The 16073-nt window shown below is 46.4% G+C and overlaps 1 protein-coding gene across 1 annotated transcript in view; it reads right to left on the bottom strand.

Moving 5' to 3' along the window:
* The window catches only part of LOC118510292 (tRNA dimethylallyltransferase), a 56607-nt gene extending 41638 nt beyond the window's left edge, over nucleotides 1-14969 (bottom strand). The window contains exons 1-3 of the mRNA XM_036051917.1: nucleotides 14669-14969; nucleotides 12207-12344; nucleotides 5651-6012 (exon numbers count right to left, since the gene is read on the bottom strand). Coding sequence (XP_035907810.1) covers nucleotides 5651-6012; nucleotides 12207-12344; nucleotides 14669-14911 — 743 coding nt within the window. The 5' untranslated portion in view covers nucleotides 14912-14969. The remainder of the gene's footprint in view (nucleotides 1-5650; nucleotides 6013-12206; nucleotides 12345-14668) is intronic.
* Nucleotides 14970-16073: the final 1104 nt, after the last annotated feature.

The raw sequence follows: 16073 nt of genomic DNA, 5'->3' as shown, positions 1-16073 counted from the left end.
AAAATGGGAATAATTTTAAGCCGACACGATTTTGGGAAGAACGATACCGACAATAAAAACCTGTGCGTGCTCTAGCACTCCCCCCAAAAAAAACCATCGACGCAGTAGAATGCGTTTAATTTATGATAATTGCACGGTTTCAATGCTTCATCCATTGGCTTTTTTTTTTGTTTCATCCATATTTCTATCTATACTTTTTCAAATCCGTCCCGGGTGCAAATAAAAAAAAAACCGTCGAACGTCGTAAGCCCTGTCGAATCAGCACCTTCTGGAGCGAGAAAGGTTTGGCTCCGTAAGGCCCCAATTAATATCGTGCCTTGCAGCAACCCCCGTTTCCTTGTCGCAGCGACGATGGCATTGAACTGTCAAAAATTGGTATACCCCGCTCGGCAAATACCGTACCTAGGCCGTCGAACGGATCGGTACCGGAACCCGGCATCGGCCGGCTACCTGTTTAAGACGCCGGTTCCGCTTCGCCGGTCCAGGCAAAAACCGACCCGGGACGGGCGGCCGTGTTGTGTAAATAATAAGGCTACAAGGCGCGCTCTTTTCGACTATAAACCCTCAAAACTGCGCATGAAAGCTAAGGGGAGAGGTGCAAAACTCAATTAGCGGTAATGGCTGCAACGCCCATATACCCCAGAGCGCACACTGGAGCCCCAATGCACCGGCGAACCGGGAAGAATCGAACTACAACAAAAAAAATGGCGCGCGCGGAGAAAAAAAAAACGAGCATCCAGAAAATTCTTGAAGCTCCGAATGGCTTCGGGGGGAAAGTGTATGTTCAACAGGTATTGCAGAATTCTTTTAATTAGGTTAGAGAATTCTGTTCAAATTGTTAATTTGTTGCCTTTTTCCTTTTTGTAAAGTTTTCTAAAGCAATTTAAACAAACACGTTAAGCTTTCAAATTAGTCGTTGCTTATCATAAAAGTATGTGAAAAATTAAAGAAAACTAAGCAGGAGTAAAGAAAAGAACAAAGAAAACTATACAGAAACGAGCAAAACATAAACAAACAAAACAGAAATGGAAAGCGCCAAACGCCAAAGGGGCAAAAAAAAGAAAAAAAGAGGTAAAAGTAAAAACTGCTCAACTGATATAGCTTAATTTACATTGCGAATATGGAAAGAAACGAAAAGAAAACTGCCAACAAGAAGGAACAACAGCAACCTGAAATGCTCGTCCAGAACATTAAAACCACGGCCTTAGCCATAACAGCGAACGAGAGGAAGCCAGACGAGCGACCGAGAGAGAGAGAGAGACAGAGAGAGAGAGCGCGAGTGAAAATGGAGATCAAAAATAAAAAAAGATAATTAACGCACATCACGCTAATCGTTGCCGTTTAATGCAGGTGTGTGCATACGGCTCGCTGCAGTTAGCAGTGCCGTTCCGTGCGGTGAATAAAGAATATCCTTTAGCAAAAGTTCCAGGGGAGTTGTAATAATTCATCCGCTCGTCCACCTATTGGTAGCCGCGGTGTTGAAGTTTGTTTCACTTTTCTTTTTCGGTTCGTGCTGTTTGTTAAATTTTTGCACAAATGAATATGCAATGCAGACGGAAGTCTTCACTCCACTTCCGTTCCTCCGCGGAACAGACGCCGCCGGTCGTCTGGTTTCTGGTTGACACCTGGGCAAAACTTCCTTCACGATGGTGGAGAATCAAACAGAAGGAGGCAAGCTAATTAACAACCACCAGCACAAGGTACCTCAGGGCCGTGATGATCGTGTCCGGTAGGAGTTGGCAGAAGTTCTAGGGGATACACACTTCAAACTGTCATACACTTCCAATGATGAGGTACCTGGAGGAGGTGCTTGAAGGCAACAATGTAGTAAAGACTGTGGAGAGTAGGAGTCCATCAGTAAACCGAACTTTGGCAGATCGCGTGAATTGACCTGCTTTTTTAGTTTGACGCGCCACTTTGGTTCATCCCACACGCGCACACACACACAATTGAGGATGAAAGAATGCTAAAACAAATAGGACGTTGTTTGTCATATTTAGTCAGATGGGATATTGCAGATGTACCTTCGTTTGCGGGGAAACATCCAGAAGCGAACCTAACGACCTGGATAAATAATGCCGCTCCACGTTCGTTCGTTCCCGGTTGTCAGTGTTGATGTCTGACACCTTCGGAACCACCGCACTTCCGTTGCGAGCCACTTAAACAAGAAATGGGTGAGACCGAGAGTAAATGATGACAAATCGGCCACCCTACCAGCAGCTATCCTGCAGCAGTAAGCACAAAAGCCCACATACATGCAACACACTGCTGGGCGGTTTGGCGCTTCTTTTCCGCATCAAACAACGATCGTGACCACCACCTCCTACGCGAATGTGTGCGGTCGTGGAGGAAATAGAAGAACACTTTCCTTTTTCTTTTTTATTTGAGAGCCAGGCAAGATTTTACAGTTGCTGCACGTTCGTCGCTGTGATCGCCAACCAATGATCCATCCATCCGAACCAGTGTAACGGAAAGGGTGCAAAAGAAAATCGCCAACACATTTCACGGTTGGCGAGAACGGGCCTGAAATCCGTTTCCTATAGCGCGATGTGAGGGCCCACAGTGAAATGTGCGACGCGAAACGTAAACGGATATGACAACTAACACTAACCGCGCGTTTTGCTACAGAGTTGCTAGAGTTAAAGAACGTTGTGCGAGAGGAAGTTCTTCTTTTTTCAACAAGAAACTACATCCTCCGGAAGATTTCAGGGTGGCCTAGTTCTAATGACTAGCCTTTTTTTTTCATCGTGGGGGGCAAGGTTTGTCTATCTATCTTAGATTATTCTGAATTCGGATAATGAAAAGTTGTCCGATACACATTGGTCTTGAGGATGTTAAGCTTTTAGAGGTCTTGGTTCTGGAAATCTTGCTTATAGCCAATGGTTCTCAGAAGATTCCATCCTGATTAGACTTGGTCCTGAGGTACAGGCGAATCGTCGTTAATCCTTAGGAGATTCGATTGAAATAAAAGAAAAAAAACTATTGAAAGACTTAATCCTGAGGACCAGAAGAATCGTGTAGAAATAGTTTTAAACAGTTCTCTGGTTAATTGATCGTTAGGTAATTGGATCCTGAGATAGCTTGGTCATCAGAATCAAGAGAATCGTTGATTAGGCTTACGAATCAAACGTCAGAAGATTCTTATCCCGAAAAGATATTGTACTTGAGGATATTTCGCCTTCAGAAGAATTGGAGCTGAGCACCATCAGAATCATTGACATTGGTCATGGGGAGATTCGACCATGAGGAGACTTGGTCATAAGGGTCTGAAGAATCGTTGAGTCATGCTTTTGGATATTGGTCCTGATGACATTAAGGTCATGAGGAGATGACTGGATCGGAATTATCGTTGAGCCAAGCTTTTGAACATTGGTCCTGAGGAGACCAATGGTTCCGAGGATATTGGTTCTGGGGAGATTCGGTCCTGGAGCCTGAGTTCTTGAACAAAAGAATCGTTGAGCTTTTGGACATTGATCTTGAGGAGGTTCGGTCATGAAAAAACTTTGTCCCAAGGACTAGAATTATCGTTGAGCCATACATTTCCACATTTGTCCTGAGGAGATTCGGTTCCGAGATGACTTGGCCCTGAGGATTAGAAATATGATTGAGCCATGCTTTTCGACATTGATCCTGAGTAGACTTGAAACTGTACATCAGCAGAATCCTTTAATCATACGCATGGACAGAGGATCCTCAGAAGACTTGGTCCTTACGAATCGATGTATCGGCCTGCTTTTGAAGCGAAGAACGACTACGCATTATTCAGGAAATTTATTTACAATTTCAACCATAATCTCTCCACTCTTACTTATCGTTAGCGTATCGTATAGCGTTATCGATAATGACTAACACCAGCCATAACTGCGTCGCAAAACGTCTCGTCGTTCGCTATAGTTCGATAAGCTAATTGAACATAAACAATAAGCCACCGTTAATCGTCAACACTGAGTCACGGCTTTGAACGCGTAGTTCGGGCAGCCACACACACACGGCGATGCAAAACAAAAATTTGCACCAAAAACACTTCACCCGAGGGCCCGCTGCTGTTGATAAACAAAACCGTGTTTTTGCTGCAACCATACCCACCGCGACGAAATGTTATTTTCTTACGCGTGCGCACCGCACGGCAGCCAACCACCAGCTTATCGGTTGTATCGGGGCGGTGTGAAAATCTCGTGGCCGCGCGCGTAGCGAGAAGCGGACCACTGCCCTGCTGCTCTCGACCAAACTTTCTCTGCAGCGCTGGTACGGCTGCTTGTTGTTGTTTGCATCCGTGTCGCGGGCTTTATTTTCCCTATAAACAATTGTGTAAGTTTGTGTTCTTCGCGTTCGCCTCGGCTGCAATGTTACATTGCTTGCACACCGGCTTGACACCGGAGCTTGGTTCAACCTTTTGGATGTTGACACGTCCATCATGCGACGTCAAGTTCGCGCGGTCAGGCGCGGTATGAGGGCGATATTGTCACACACACACACACACACACAGACTCTATTGACACAAATGTCTGTCTGGTTCCGGTGGACATCGAGCCAATCCAATCGAAATAGAGTAGCGAGGATCAGTAAAGCGAAACACAAGCGCCCGAACGCCTGATTCGAGGCTAAGCAGTGTCGCTTTATTTTTTAATATTCCATCCACCGACGAGTCCACCGACGAAAATTAAAGACAAGAAAAATACGCACACACACATACCAGTCTCAAGACATGCTGTTTTGGGGCCTGAGCGAATGTTGGCGCACAAGCCACTGCTTAAAATGCAGTGTCCGCGCTTCTCGTACCTCGCCCCAAGACACGTCATAACTTTGTCTTCAACTTCTGGGTGGTGGCGGACAGGAGTGACCGAAGCAGCGGAGAGGACGGGTTTTTTTGGGTCAACGCCCTTGGCCAAGTGTACGCGCCGTCTGGTCAATTTGTAACGAGCAGCAGCAGCAGCAGCAGGGTCCACCAACGGGCAGGACAGAGCAGAAAGAAAGCCAGCAATACGCAGCCGGCGTCCAAAGCCGGCAGCAGTGAAGAGAGCAACAGCAAAAAAAGGTAAATAAATCAACCCGCACAACGTACACGGCAGTAAAACCCTGAAGACCGACCGAAACCCTGAAGGATATCGGTTAGTTTTTTTTTTTTTCGAAGTGCAGGACACTTGATTGGTGCGGTTTTTATTTTGCAATGAGGGTTTTGCTGCAATTTCGCAACTCCGGATATGCAAGACGAGAGAACGGTCTGTTAGTGACCGCCACTTGGTGGGTTTTATGTCTTTGTACAAAATTTCGACAATTTCGGCCCGGGCCAGAAACAATCGGTCAGAGAGAGAGAGAGAGAGAGAGGCTTTCGCGGTGGCAAAACCACTCACTCGACACTGGTTCTGGTTCCGTGCTAATGCAATTAAAGGTAATTATGCGCATGTAAAACTGAGCAATGGCTAATGATTATCAATGCGCACCAGCGAAACAGTTGTCAAATAGCTACAGCAGCTGTCAATGGTTTTGTTTTCGTTTTTTTTATTATGACAGCGCACTAAAGACCACGTAGCTGACAGTTAGTGCGCTTGGGCAATTATGGCTGGCAGTAAATATAATTACAGTGACCAATAATAATGTTAATAATGAAGGTGGTCCTTCCAAGGATTCCTTCAACGTTAAACTGACTTACCGGATAATCTTGCGCTTGTTGTTCGGATGCAGCCTATCCGCCGACTCTGGATCGACACGTTGCAGCAACCGGTGCAGCAGGTCCGAGTCGTGTAGCTCAAGCGAATCGCAAGACTCCATCGTTGGTAGTTGCTCCAGCAGACGGTCCAGCGTATCCTCCCGGTTCACCGTAGCTTCGTCCGGCTTCGGTTGCTTCACGGACGGTTCGGACGCATCAGCCGGCAGTTCGGTGCCGCTACGCAACCGGACCCTTTCCCGCTTGACACCATCCCCCAGCAACACCCGCCACAGGATACTCTCGATGTAGTAATTGGTGCCGCCCACGACGATGGGCATCCGGTTGGCCGCCAGCAGCGAATCGATCTGATTTCTTCGGGTGAAGGAAAATTCATGTTTGATGCGTGTCCGCCATAACTCCACCACAGTGAGATTGGAGGGAAATTTTGGGAATTTGGCAGAAGAAGAATACACAGCTCTGATGCATAAATCACATTCTCGGTTTTAAATTCTTCGTCCCAATAAAAGAAAAAACCATCGCCCCCGCTGTACGAAAAACCAGCTGTGCTAGTATGGTTTCAATAAAATCGTCGACCGTTGTTTGGATTTTCCCCCCGTCATTGGAAAACACTTCCAATAAACAATGGCACACCGCATGGGCTTGTCGTGAAATAGAATCCGTGTAGAAAATATTCGGAATGTTTATTCCAGCGGCCCGGCCAAAAAGGTTGTGTTTTTGTATCCCCAAATTTTTTTTGTTTCTCTTCTTTATCTGCCTCAGTGTGTATAAACATACAGCAAAAAAAAAGAAACCCCCTCAAATGGACTTGATACCTTTTTCAAGGAGAAATAATTTCAAGATCGATAATAATTATTTCCCAACCGGAGGAATGCTAGGCTTACGCGTTGGTTATCGGCATTAGACGACTGCGTTCCGGTACACACTCCGGTGACAGATCCGGAGCGAGATGTCGAGAACGGTGGTAGAAGGTAGAGGTAACAAGCGCTGCTAGTTTAAGTGTACGCGCGCGGGCAATGTTTTCTAAGCTGTGGCAATATTGATCGACGCATGGCAATGGTGCGACGATCGAAAAATAGGACAGAAGGGTGACAGCCCGCAAACTGATTTGAGGTGGGTTTTTCTTTTTCCTTTGTCTTCTGGTGGTGTTAACTGCACACGTGTCGAAGCCGGCACCATAAGATTCTAGTAAAAAAATTGAAGCACCATATCGCTGCATATGGATAGTTCTAGAACCTGTTCAAACAAGAGTGAACAGTAGTTTGGATTGTAGGAATGTAGCATCCTGATGCTTCAAAGCCGCATCCACATAGCTACGGGACAAGACTTTAGAGTCTGGGAACTTAGACCAATTCGCATCCCGACGCTATGCGATAAGAATTTACAAGCGGCAGTTCTTGCTTGTGAAGTGCTGCTATCTTCACCATCCCATCATTCACGCGGAACAGTATGGTTTCGGGATGACTGGTCCCCCACTCAAGGACAGTAGCAGTACACGTGTAAGCCGACGTAAAGCTCAGGTCACGACTTCAACTTGCTTACCATAGAATGCGCACAATCACTCTGTACCGTTTGCACCGTACCGGCAACCGTGTAGAAAAAAGTGCTAATTGAATGTTAAAGGCTACGATCTACCCCCAACACAGCAGCCTCTAATCAACCCTTCTAACTGAATAAAACTAAAGAAAACGTACAACAACAACAAAAAACATCTCCGAGGGATAAAACTCGCTTTCGCCCAGAGAACGGCAAGCATCATCGTGTTGGCCCTGAGCTGCAAAAGGATTCACGCGAGAGAGATATATAGCGTTTTTTTTTTTTTTTTTTTGGTGGTTCGTCTTGCCTTTGTTGATGCTCTGCTTAAGAGCCGGCGCAATTGAATACAAGACGGGCCCAACCAGCAAACCAAACGTTAAAAAAAAACCACTGAGCGCGGATATACCCACAACCCATTGCCTGCCTTGTTAAGCTATAAATTAATAATCGCTTGCCTGCCCAAACCACCGAAAACCTCTGCGCCGTCTCGCCCCCTCTCTCTCTCTCTCTCTCTCTCTCTCTCTCTCTCTCTCTCTTTCGCTCTCTGAAGAAGAACGACGCAATCGGACCCGCACACACGCTTGCGCAAAAAATGTCGACGTCGGCGTTGCGTGTACGCATCCATCCATCCATTCATTTCGGCCCGTAATGCTGTGAGAACCGAGCCAGCGTTACTACCGCAACGCGCATAACCACCATCAGAAGAAACGATAAAAGCGCCCCCAACCGGCCGGTATCCACCGTACGTTCTGCCGGTTCTTTAGACCGGGCCAGTAGCTGCGTGCGTTGCGCCGGGCGAACAAAATGGCACCAGAGCACTGTAGCGCCGCGTTTCGGGCGAACGGTGTTCCGTTGCTTCCGCGTGATGTTAATTTATTTTCGGCTAGCCGTGTGCGCCGCCCTGGGCCCGTGGGCAGGCGACGATATGGCGATCCCCGAAACGCGAATTCGCTTTCCTTTTCTAACAACTTTTGCGGTCAAATCGCCGACGGACTGATGAACGGGCGACGCTCACCACTAACTGCACGACACCTCCATTTGCTGCACCACGACGCTACACCGTGAGATTGCGGCAGAGAGCTGCCAACACACGCAACGGAGATTTGTGCGCAACACACACACACACAGTGAATCCGAACAGCAGCGTTACCGGGCTGCCCCAAAACACGCGTCTTTTACTTCCTTATTATTATTCGTCTTAGTCTTGCCACCGATACTCGCGCTCGTTCTAAACCCTTCTAAATTGCTAATGCCGGGTTGAGCGGCCGAGGTTTTGTTTTTTTTTTAAGGTGCCTGCTCCAAGTTCCAAGCTCCAGTTCCCAGTTTCGCTTCTGCTCCATATAGCGCTGAACTATGCCGTACCAGCTTCTTCCTGCACTGAAGTGGTTTCGTTTGCCGGTCATACTGGAGCGCACCATTTCACGGATCATCCGTCTTACTTCATACGTTGCCAGATAGCTGGGCCCGTTCTCGACCTGGGGAGTTTCTCGGTATAGAGGAGATAGAGGCAAAGAGGCCGATTCGCGGAATGCTGTTCCCGAGAACTCCGGAGATCCCGACATTCCAACGGACATGGGAGCCGAATAGGAAGTCACTGTTGCAGAGCGCGGGTTACGGATGAGAGTTGTTGAAGTTGAGCTGAAAATGAATGGGCAAGGCTCAACAGGCTAACACGGGTGTGGGGGCACCGGCGCCTTATAGCGGGAGAATTTTTTTAGATCTCACTCGCCATAAAACATCATGCCTCACGCAATGCTATCCGGTATTTCACGTTGTTTGACACTTCACAATTGGTGATTTAAATATGCGCCTAACCTCGGTGGCCGGTTTTTTTGTTTGGGTGTGTGTGTGTGTGTGTGTATATCCCGGTGCCTTTTGTGGTTTCTTGCTAGTTCCAGCTTCTTCGCATCTCCAAGCCAAGGTTTTCTTCGATTTCTCATCTCGTCGTCATTCGTCCTTTCTTTATCGTACCCTACAAGACGATAGAGAATGGAGTTGTACCGGTACGCATAACGTTCGAAACGGTTTCAATTCACAACGAGTGGTTGTACTCGAAATCGTGACGAAAGTGACCGCAAGCTGTCCGGGACATTACCAACCAGAGATGAAATTTAAATGTCTTAAATAGCGGTTTTGAAGTTCATGATATTGGCATCAGATCCGATGATAGGATCTCAAATCCTTTGGCGCTGGGGATATAGGGCATATAGGGGACTTGCACAAAAGCGGACAGATTTCTTGATATCTCTGGACCTCAACTTGAGGTTGTTGAGTTGAGGCCTCACGAAATATTGACGAGGATAAAGAACTCTGGGACCAATGACAGTATTAAGCAACTGAATACGAACCGGATACTATTGCTGTAACTATCCGAGGGTACGACCAGTACGTGATGCTCTTCGATGTGGTATATGTGCCTTCTTCAAGCCGGTACTTGGTCAGCGTGCGTATTTCCCCAAATGCGAACGGGCGGATAATTGATTTCATTCTACCTTCCCATCCATTCATCTTCTTCACGTCCGCTTGCAGTGCGTCCAGAGCAAGTTTCCCTTCACGAACGGTGGAGAATGATAAACAAAAAAAAGCCAGCAAACCACCGTGAAGGAATGTGTGTGTGTGTATAGCGTTGGGGTTTTATTAAATTTTCTGCTCTCTCGCTTTTCTATTTCCATCTGCGTTACTAAACAAAACCAAACAAACAAGCGAACAGAAGAAAAAAAATGGTCGAAAATAACGTTTAAAATAATGCGCCAAAAGCGAAATTGCAGTCCAGCAAAAAAAAAGGGCGACACACACATACGCACATGGTTGTTGTGCGTCAGTCAGGTTGAAATGGGTGTATGGGAAAAGATTTCACACCGTGTTTAATTAGCATACAAGAGTGATTCTGTCCATAAAGAACGAAGCAAAAAAAAAAGGAAGGCCCCCTCTTTAGACCCTAGAGAGGCGCAAAAAACAAATATGGGTTTTTGCTACGTTTGTGTCATATGAGATGAAAACAAGAGGGGAAGAATTTTTCCTGATGTTTGGCGATACATCTCCATGCTCACACATTCTTGTTGGTTTCCGCATCTTTTCTTCTACTTTGCGACCTTTTTCGAAAGACCGACGTAGCAAATACATCAAACGACGGGAACCAGAACAAGCACTTTCGGTTTCTTTGACATGCTTTGCTATTTCAGGTCCTGTGACTCTACCATGGATATCACAGCTTTGGGGACTATTGCCAGACACGGAATGTTGGAGAAAAGGCATCCCAGAGGCATCAGCTCGTTATTACGGTGCTTCTCCAACATCCAACAAGTGTCTCCAAGTTTAAAACAGTTGGAGATTCCAGATATAACTACAATGAGACATATATTTTTTATATTGTGTGTTATGTCGAAATAGCTTGCTGCTTCAAATGTGGAGACACTGGCTGCTTCATACATGGAGACGCTTATTGTATGCGCTGAGAAACATTGCATTAGACTTCATGAGTATAGAGCTCAAAGAGTTCTTAAATCTCGAGAAGAATACTTTTGACCAACGCTGATATGAGTGATCTGCAAGTCTACCAACATTCAAATAGTTGCAGGAAAATTGCATTGCTAGAAGAAGTTAAAAGTAGAGACGTGAGTTTATAGGCCGAGACTTCTGGAGATTGTGATGCCAAAGGAGATTCCCTAATCCGAATATTTTGGATGTCATTTTGAGGACTCTTGTCGAAATTGGAATGTTGGGAACAAACGTATAGTTAGACATGGTGAGGATAGAGCTCAGAGAGTCCTCAAATCATCGGAAGAACGCTTTTGATAGGCATTTTATATCGCCTGGTCCAAAACCCAGTTTTTGAACAGTTGTTCAGGGTAAATAGATTTTTTACTTTATCTGGTCTTGAACTTCAAGTCAAATTTATCCAATAGCTTTAAGATAATAACTTTTTCCTACCTGTCATCTGGCGCCGAAAGTAACCAGCTTTAAAAGCTTTTCAGTTGCAGCCAAACAATGATAGCCCTCTTGAACGAAGAACCCTTCTTGCTAAGAAGCTGAACGAAAAGAAAGTGAAATGAGGTGGCTTCGAGTAGGTACCGAGCCGATCACATGGTGCATCCAGTAGCCGTAAGGTGCCGGTAAGGTGCGCATTAGGACAGGAAACTGCTTCCAACCGCACCAATCCGTACAACCCCACGACACCATATTTCCGCAAAACGTACGTCACCAAGGCTCTGCCGATATTGCGACCGGCGCACCGGTGGTTACGGTGGTCAAAGTAAAGTCGCCGGAAGGTTATGGCCAACGACATAGATGAAGGAAGTTTCGATAAAACAGAAATCATCATTTGCATGCTAATGGTGGTTCTCCCGAACGCGCACGCATCTTCCAAACCCCTCGCTCCCCATTCGCCCCGACCAAACGACAACGTTGCGCAAGCAGCAACTCGCCAAACAAACCGATTTTTGACAGGACCACCGCGCGCACACGCTCGCCTCTCCTTACTCTTGCACGCTGCCAGAGCCACCATCACTCGGTTCATGAATATTGAATGAATTGACGGCCACTACTACTATGGTCGAATGGTTTGGAAACGCTTTTGGTCAGCTCCAGGATAGGACCGGTTTCTTCTTTTTTTATTGGTACACCGGTACACGCGTTCTGTAAGGCCCTCGGAGTTTCCCGCACCTTTTCTTCGGCTGTGGCCTACCGAGCCAATATCAAGTTTAATGGGTAAGCGGCACACACAAACTAGACGCGTAGTTGAAAAAAAAAACGAACGCTTCTAGACAAAAACTTGCGAGCGATGAAGCCGGCTTGAGTGTCTTCAAATATACTGAGATAGTTTTTGGTTTGCCGAAGAATATCTGATTAATATAGCAACTATTATTGATCTGTCACCGCCAAGACGTTTCTCCAAAGATTTATCCATTTCTGAAGCAACTTACAACAGATGACCCTTAGAGCTATTGCGAGATCTCTTAAAATTAATTGAGAACAATTTGAAGTCTTTACAATCGGAAAAGGATACGATCGGTAAGGCACGCTCACGGAAATGGGTCACGGTGAAGGCTTGATCTGGCGTAACCACGTTCAGCAGATGATGCACCACCTGTTGCTGCTCCTCCTTCGTCGCCTTGGCTGTAACAATGTCTAGTCCTGTGTAAACCTGTGAAACGAAATCGAAATGAAACTTTACGACAGCGCAAGAAAAAGAAAAGCAGAATCGTTTCCATTCTCAACGGCCGTCCGTTTTCCCATGTTCGCGTTCGCGTTTGCATTCTACTGGTTTGCCTCCCTGCTGGACTAGCGGACGTCCGAGATTGGAAGCAAGTTCCCATTATCGTATTACCACCTTGCTTTTCCACCGGCTTCGCCAGCAACCGTTTGGCTGACGATCGTTTGGTGTAGCATCGCCTCACCCTCAGACCTCCCCCCCCCACCTTCACGACCTCCCCAAAATACGTGAGAACGTTGGAGAACAACATGAAGCACAACCTCATCTTAGCTTCTATCGAGGCAAGCAATAAAAATTGCTCAACTCCTCACCAGCCCCTCGGTCCGGTTGATCGATCCCCGTGGCTTCAGAAATAACTTATGCATACAGACTTCGAACCGCTGGTGAAGACGTTTATCAGACGGTTACCTGCGGCCGGTTCAGATGCGATAGCCGGCGACGCATGGCTCGAAGGTAAAGGCTCGATAATCGTTCGCATCCCAACACCACCTCGTTCTGTTTCAACTTTGTCGACAAATTCCACTTTCGTTCGTCCAAAAAAAAAAGTGGGGGGGGGGGGGGGGCAAAAATCTCGCCAGGACACTAGAGGACTGGACTTGTGTGTGGTTGTGGACACAATTTTAACGACTCGTGGTGCTGTCAAAAGTTTTGACGATTTTGAGCCGCGGCATCCAGCTCACGTCCCGAGACGCGAAGTAACGAAGCGTTTTATGATTTCACCTAATCGTGCCCGGGATCTACAAGCGGGCGTCGCCGACGTCTCTTCCAACATAATTTATTCACCGTCGAAGAACAGGAGGAAGCGGAATACGGAAATCAAATGTATGTTCTGTAGTTTAAATTCGGTAAGAGAAGGTATTACACTGCTTCTAGCGGCAAACAGGACTCAATCAGATATTTGGAAGAAAAATCCGCGAAATTGAGTTCGAAAACCCTGGATGCTCTGGTTACGCTTTTGGTGAGATCACTGAGCAGACTTCCAACCATTGTGAGACATCCCGATCATCTGCATCTGGCGCAATGACGCACGGTACCTGTCAGATGGGACTCAACACGAAAAAGCCAATCTCGTCAAAGACCCCAGGGCCGACAACCTTGATCATCGGTGGGGCATGACTAGCTAAAAAACAAACCCCTAGGTAAACGTACTGGAGCAGAAAGGTCAGTAATGAAAAGACAACCCTGAAGCACATCTTTTAACGGACTTCCCGATGCATCGCCGAGCATCATCGTTCCCCGTTGGACCTAAGACCTTAACGTTGGGAACCTGGAAAAACAATTAACGAACACATTTCCCGCGCTTGGCATTCCGGTTTTCCTTAAACCACCCGAACCATATGGTACCGCACAGATCGTTTGGAAAATTAATCACGACCAGACGACAGGTGTACAGGTACGGAAAACGCGTTGGGAAACTGTGGACGTCATTACTTCCTGTCCGATGGCGGTAAACCTTACGGAAATATTGGTTTTTGGTTGAGAACCTCTCAACCATTGGTCATGAGATTGCAATTATTGGATGCGCTGTCTCGGGCTACCCAGCAAAACTTCGGCACAGAGTTAAGGATGCCTCGACAGGAATACGGAAACTGTGGAGCCGTACCTTAGACAATGACCAAGGGTTTTTGTTTTTTTTTTTTTTTTTTTGGGAAAAAGGATTGGTTCCAAGGTTGTGTACCTATCGGCCTATCGAGGATTTTTTTTTTCGCTTTCTGCGCTGCTCGGGGATGAAGCTTAGGGTGGCAGGACACTTGGACAGAGAGGCCCTACGCTACGCTTCTCTTCAGACGTGGTTAGACACGATCCGATTTCAGGGCCATCAGTGAAGGCCACCTCTTAAAAGCTTGCGCGTGTACGCATGCCGCTGTAGGAAGACTTAAAGGGTACCTCGTTATTAGCTCGGCTCTGCCCCGACTGTCAAATTTATCATCCCACAAGCTCATTTACAAGACCTGTTACCGCACAACTAGAACCTTGGCCTTATCGGTCCGGATGGATCAAGAATTGAAACTGGTTGGTTCAATTTTCATGTTGTGTGTGTGTGTGTCTTGGAGTAATGGAGCTGAACTCCACTCGTGGGACACACCATTATAAACGATCTATCATCACTCAGGCGGTTGTTTTGTTGGTTCAATTAAATTTATGCGCCTTTTTTCGGACAGACCGGCAATACCCGACCAATCGGTATCTCTGAACAGCTGATCGCGCCACGACACGTTGGAACTCACGCAACGCCACTCACAGCCGTCACTCACCTGCATCGAGTCGGCACTGATCACCTCCCCACCGTACCGGGACGCTAGCTCGAGCGATAGCTTTGTTTTGCCCGTGCCGGTCGAACCGAGAATCACCACAACCGGTGGAACGGCGGCCATCGTGGCGTGGGTCGGACACTGCTGTTTACGCTGCACCGGGATGCTACACCGATAGTACACTTTGTCACTGGTCACCGGGAAACAGGAACGCACCGTGGACACGCGGAATACGGCCGCGAACATTGCCCGAACACACCGAACAACACAGCCAACTGGCACACGGCTACGCGTCGATGACAGTTGGGTGAGTGACAGCCGTGAGTGCTGAGATACCGTGAACGTATAAGAACTATGGGCAAATCATTCTAATTGGGGGACAGCTTTTTTTAATTTAAATTAATTTATTTTTTGTATTATGGTAGTTCCGCCTTGCAATATCTCGGATAAGCAAATAAATAAATAACACAAAATAAGTAAAGTTGCTGATGATGTTCGCATTAATCATATCAACCATTGGCTCATAATCCACCGTACGCAATTGAATCAATTAACATTCATAGCGGCTCTGTGTACACGCAGCCAACAGTACGTACGTAAATTACACGCTACCAGCAAAAACGTTTACCAGCAACACACCCTTACCCATACGTTATCATACACAAGCGTTCCCGGGAAGCGCAATATGAGCTATGAATCTTTGCCATGAATTCTACCGCAAAGTTCTTAGAAAATGCAATCGTTGCAACCATAAGCATTGTATCCCCTGATGCTTACGGAGGTCCCGAAGCTCAAGGGCTCCGCGGAATCTGAGCAACTGTTCCGGAATGCTGTGATTCACTATTGGCGAAGAATGTGCATCGATTGTGATGCTTGGTAATATAATTCTCGCCTCTTACCTTTCTTCGTATTACATACAAACTGGGCTAGTTTAGTTTGAATATGAGATTGTAAAACAATTTTACTGATTAGATTCTTCCTGTCTTTTAAATAGATTCAAACTAGGCTAGTTTGGATACGAGCTCTTCAAGACTTATAATTTTAGCAGAGTTCTAACGTTTCTTGATCGAGTTTATTTTTATTCTATAAGGGCGGACTGTTCATATTGCTACATGATCGAGTATTAACACTATTGATTGTCTAGTAAGATTTATTCTAGAGTCACAATCGGCTAGGACTACATCGTACGGGATTTCACGGATGAGGTCGTACAATCAAAGCTGTTATTCGTCCCTATCTGGAGATAATCTTCTTCTCTAGCAATACAACCTTGAGAGAACCTGGCCAGCCATTACTAGCTTCCTTGACTAACCTTGGCTGTGTGAAGCTACCGAATCTATCACAAGACCTTCTCAACAGCATCAAAGTGAGAAGCTCTTTCCATCAATCAGTTGTTAGAATTCAGATC

This window comes from Anopheles stephensi, chromosome X (assembly GCF_013141755.1).
Source record: "Anopheles stephensi strain Indian chromosome X, UCI_ANSTEP_V1.0, whole genome shotgun sequence".
Classification (NCBI taxonomy): Eukaryota; Metazoa; Arthropoda; class Insecta; order Diptera; family Culicidae; genus Anopheles; species Anopheles stephensi.
The sequence above is the reverse complement of the archived record's forward strand: the minus strand, read 5'-3'. Positions and strand labels throughout refer to the sequence as shown.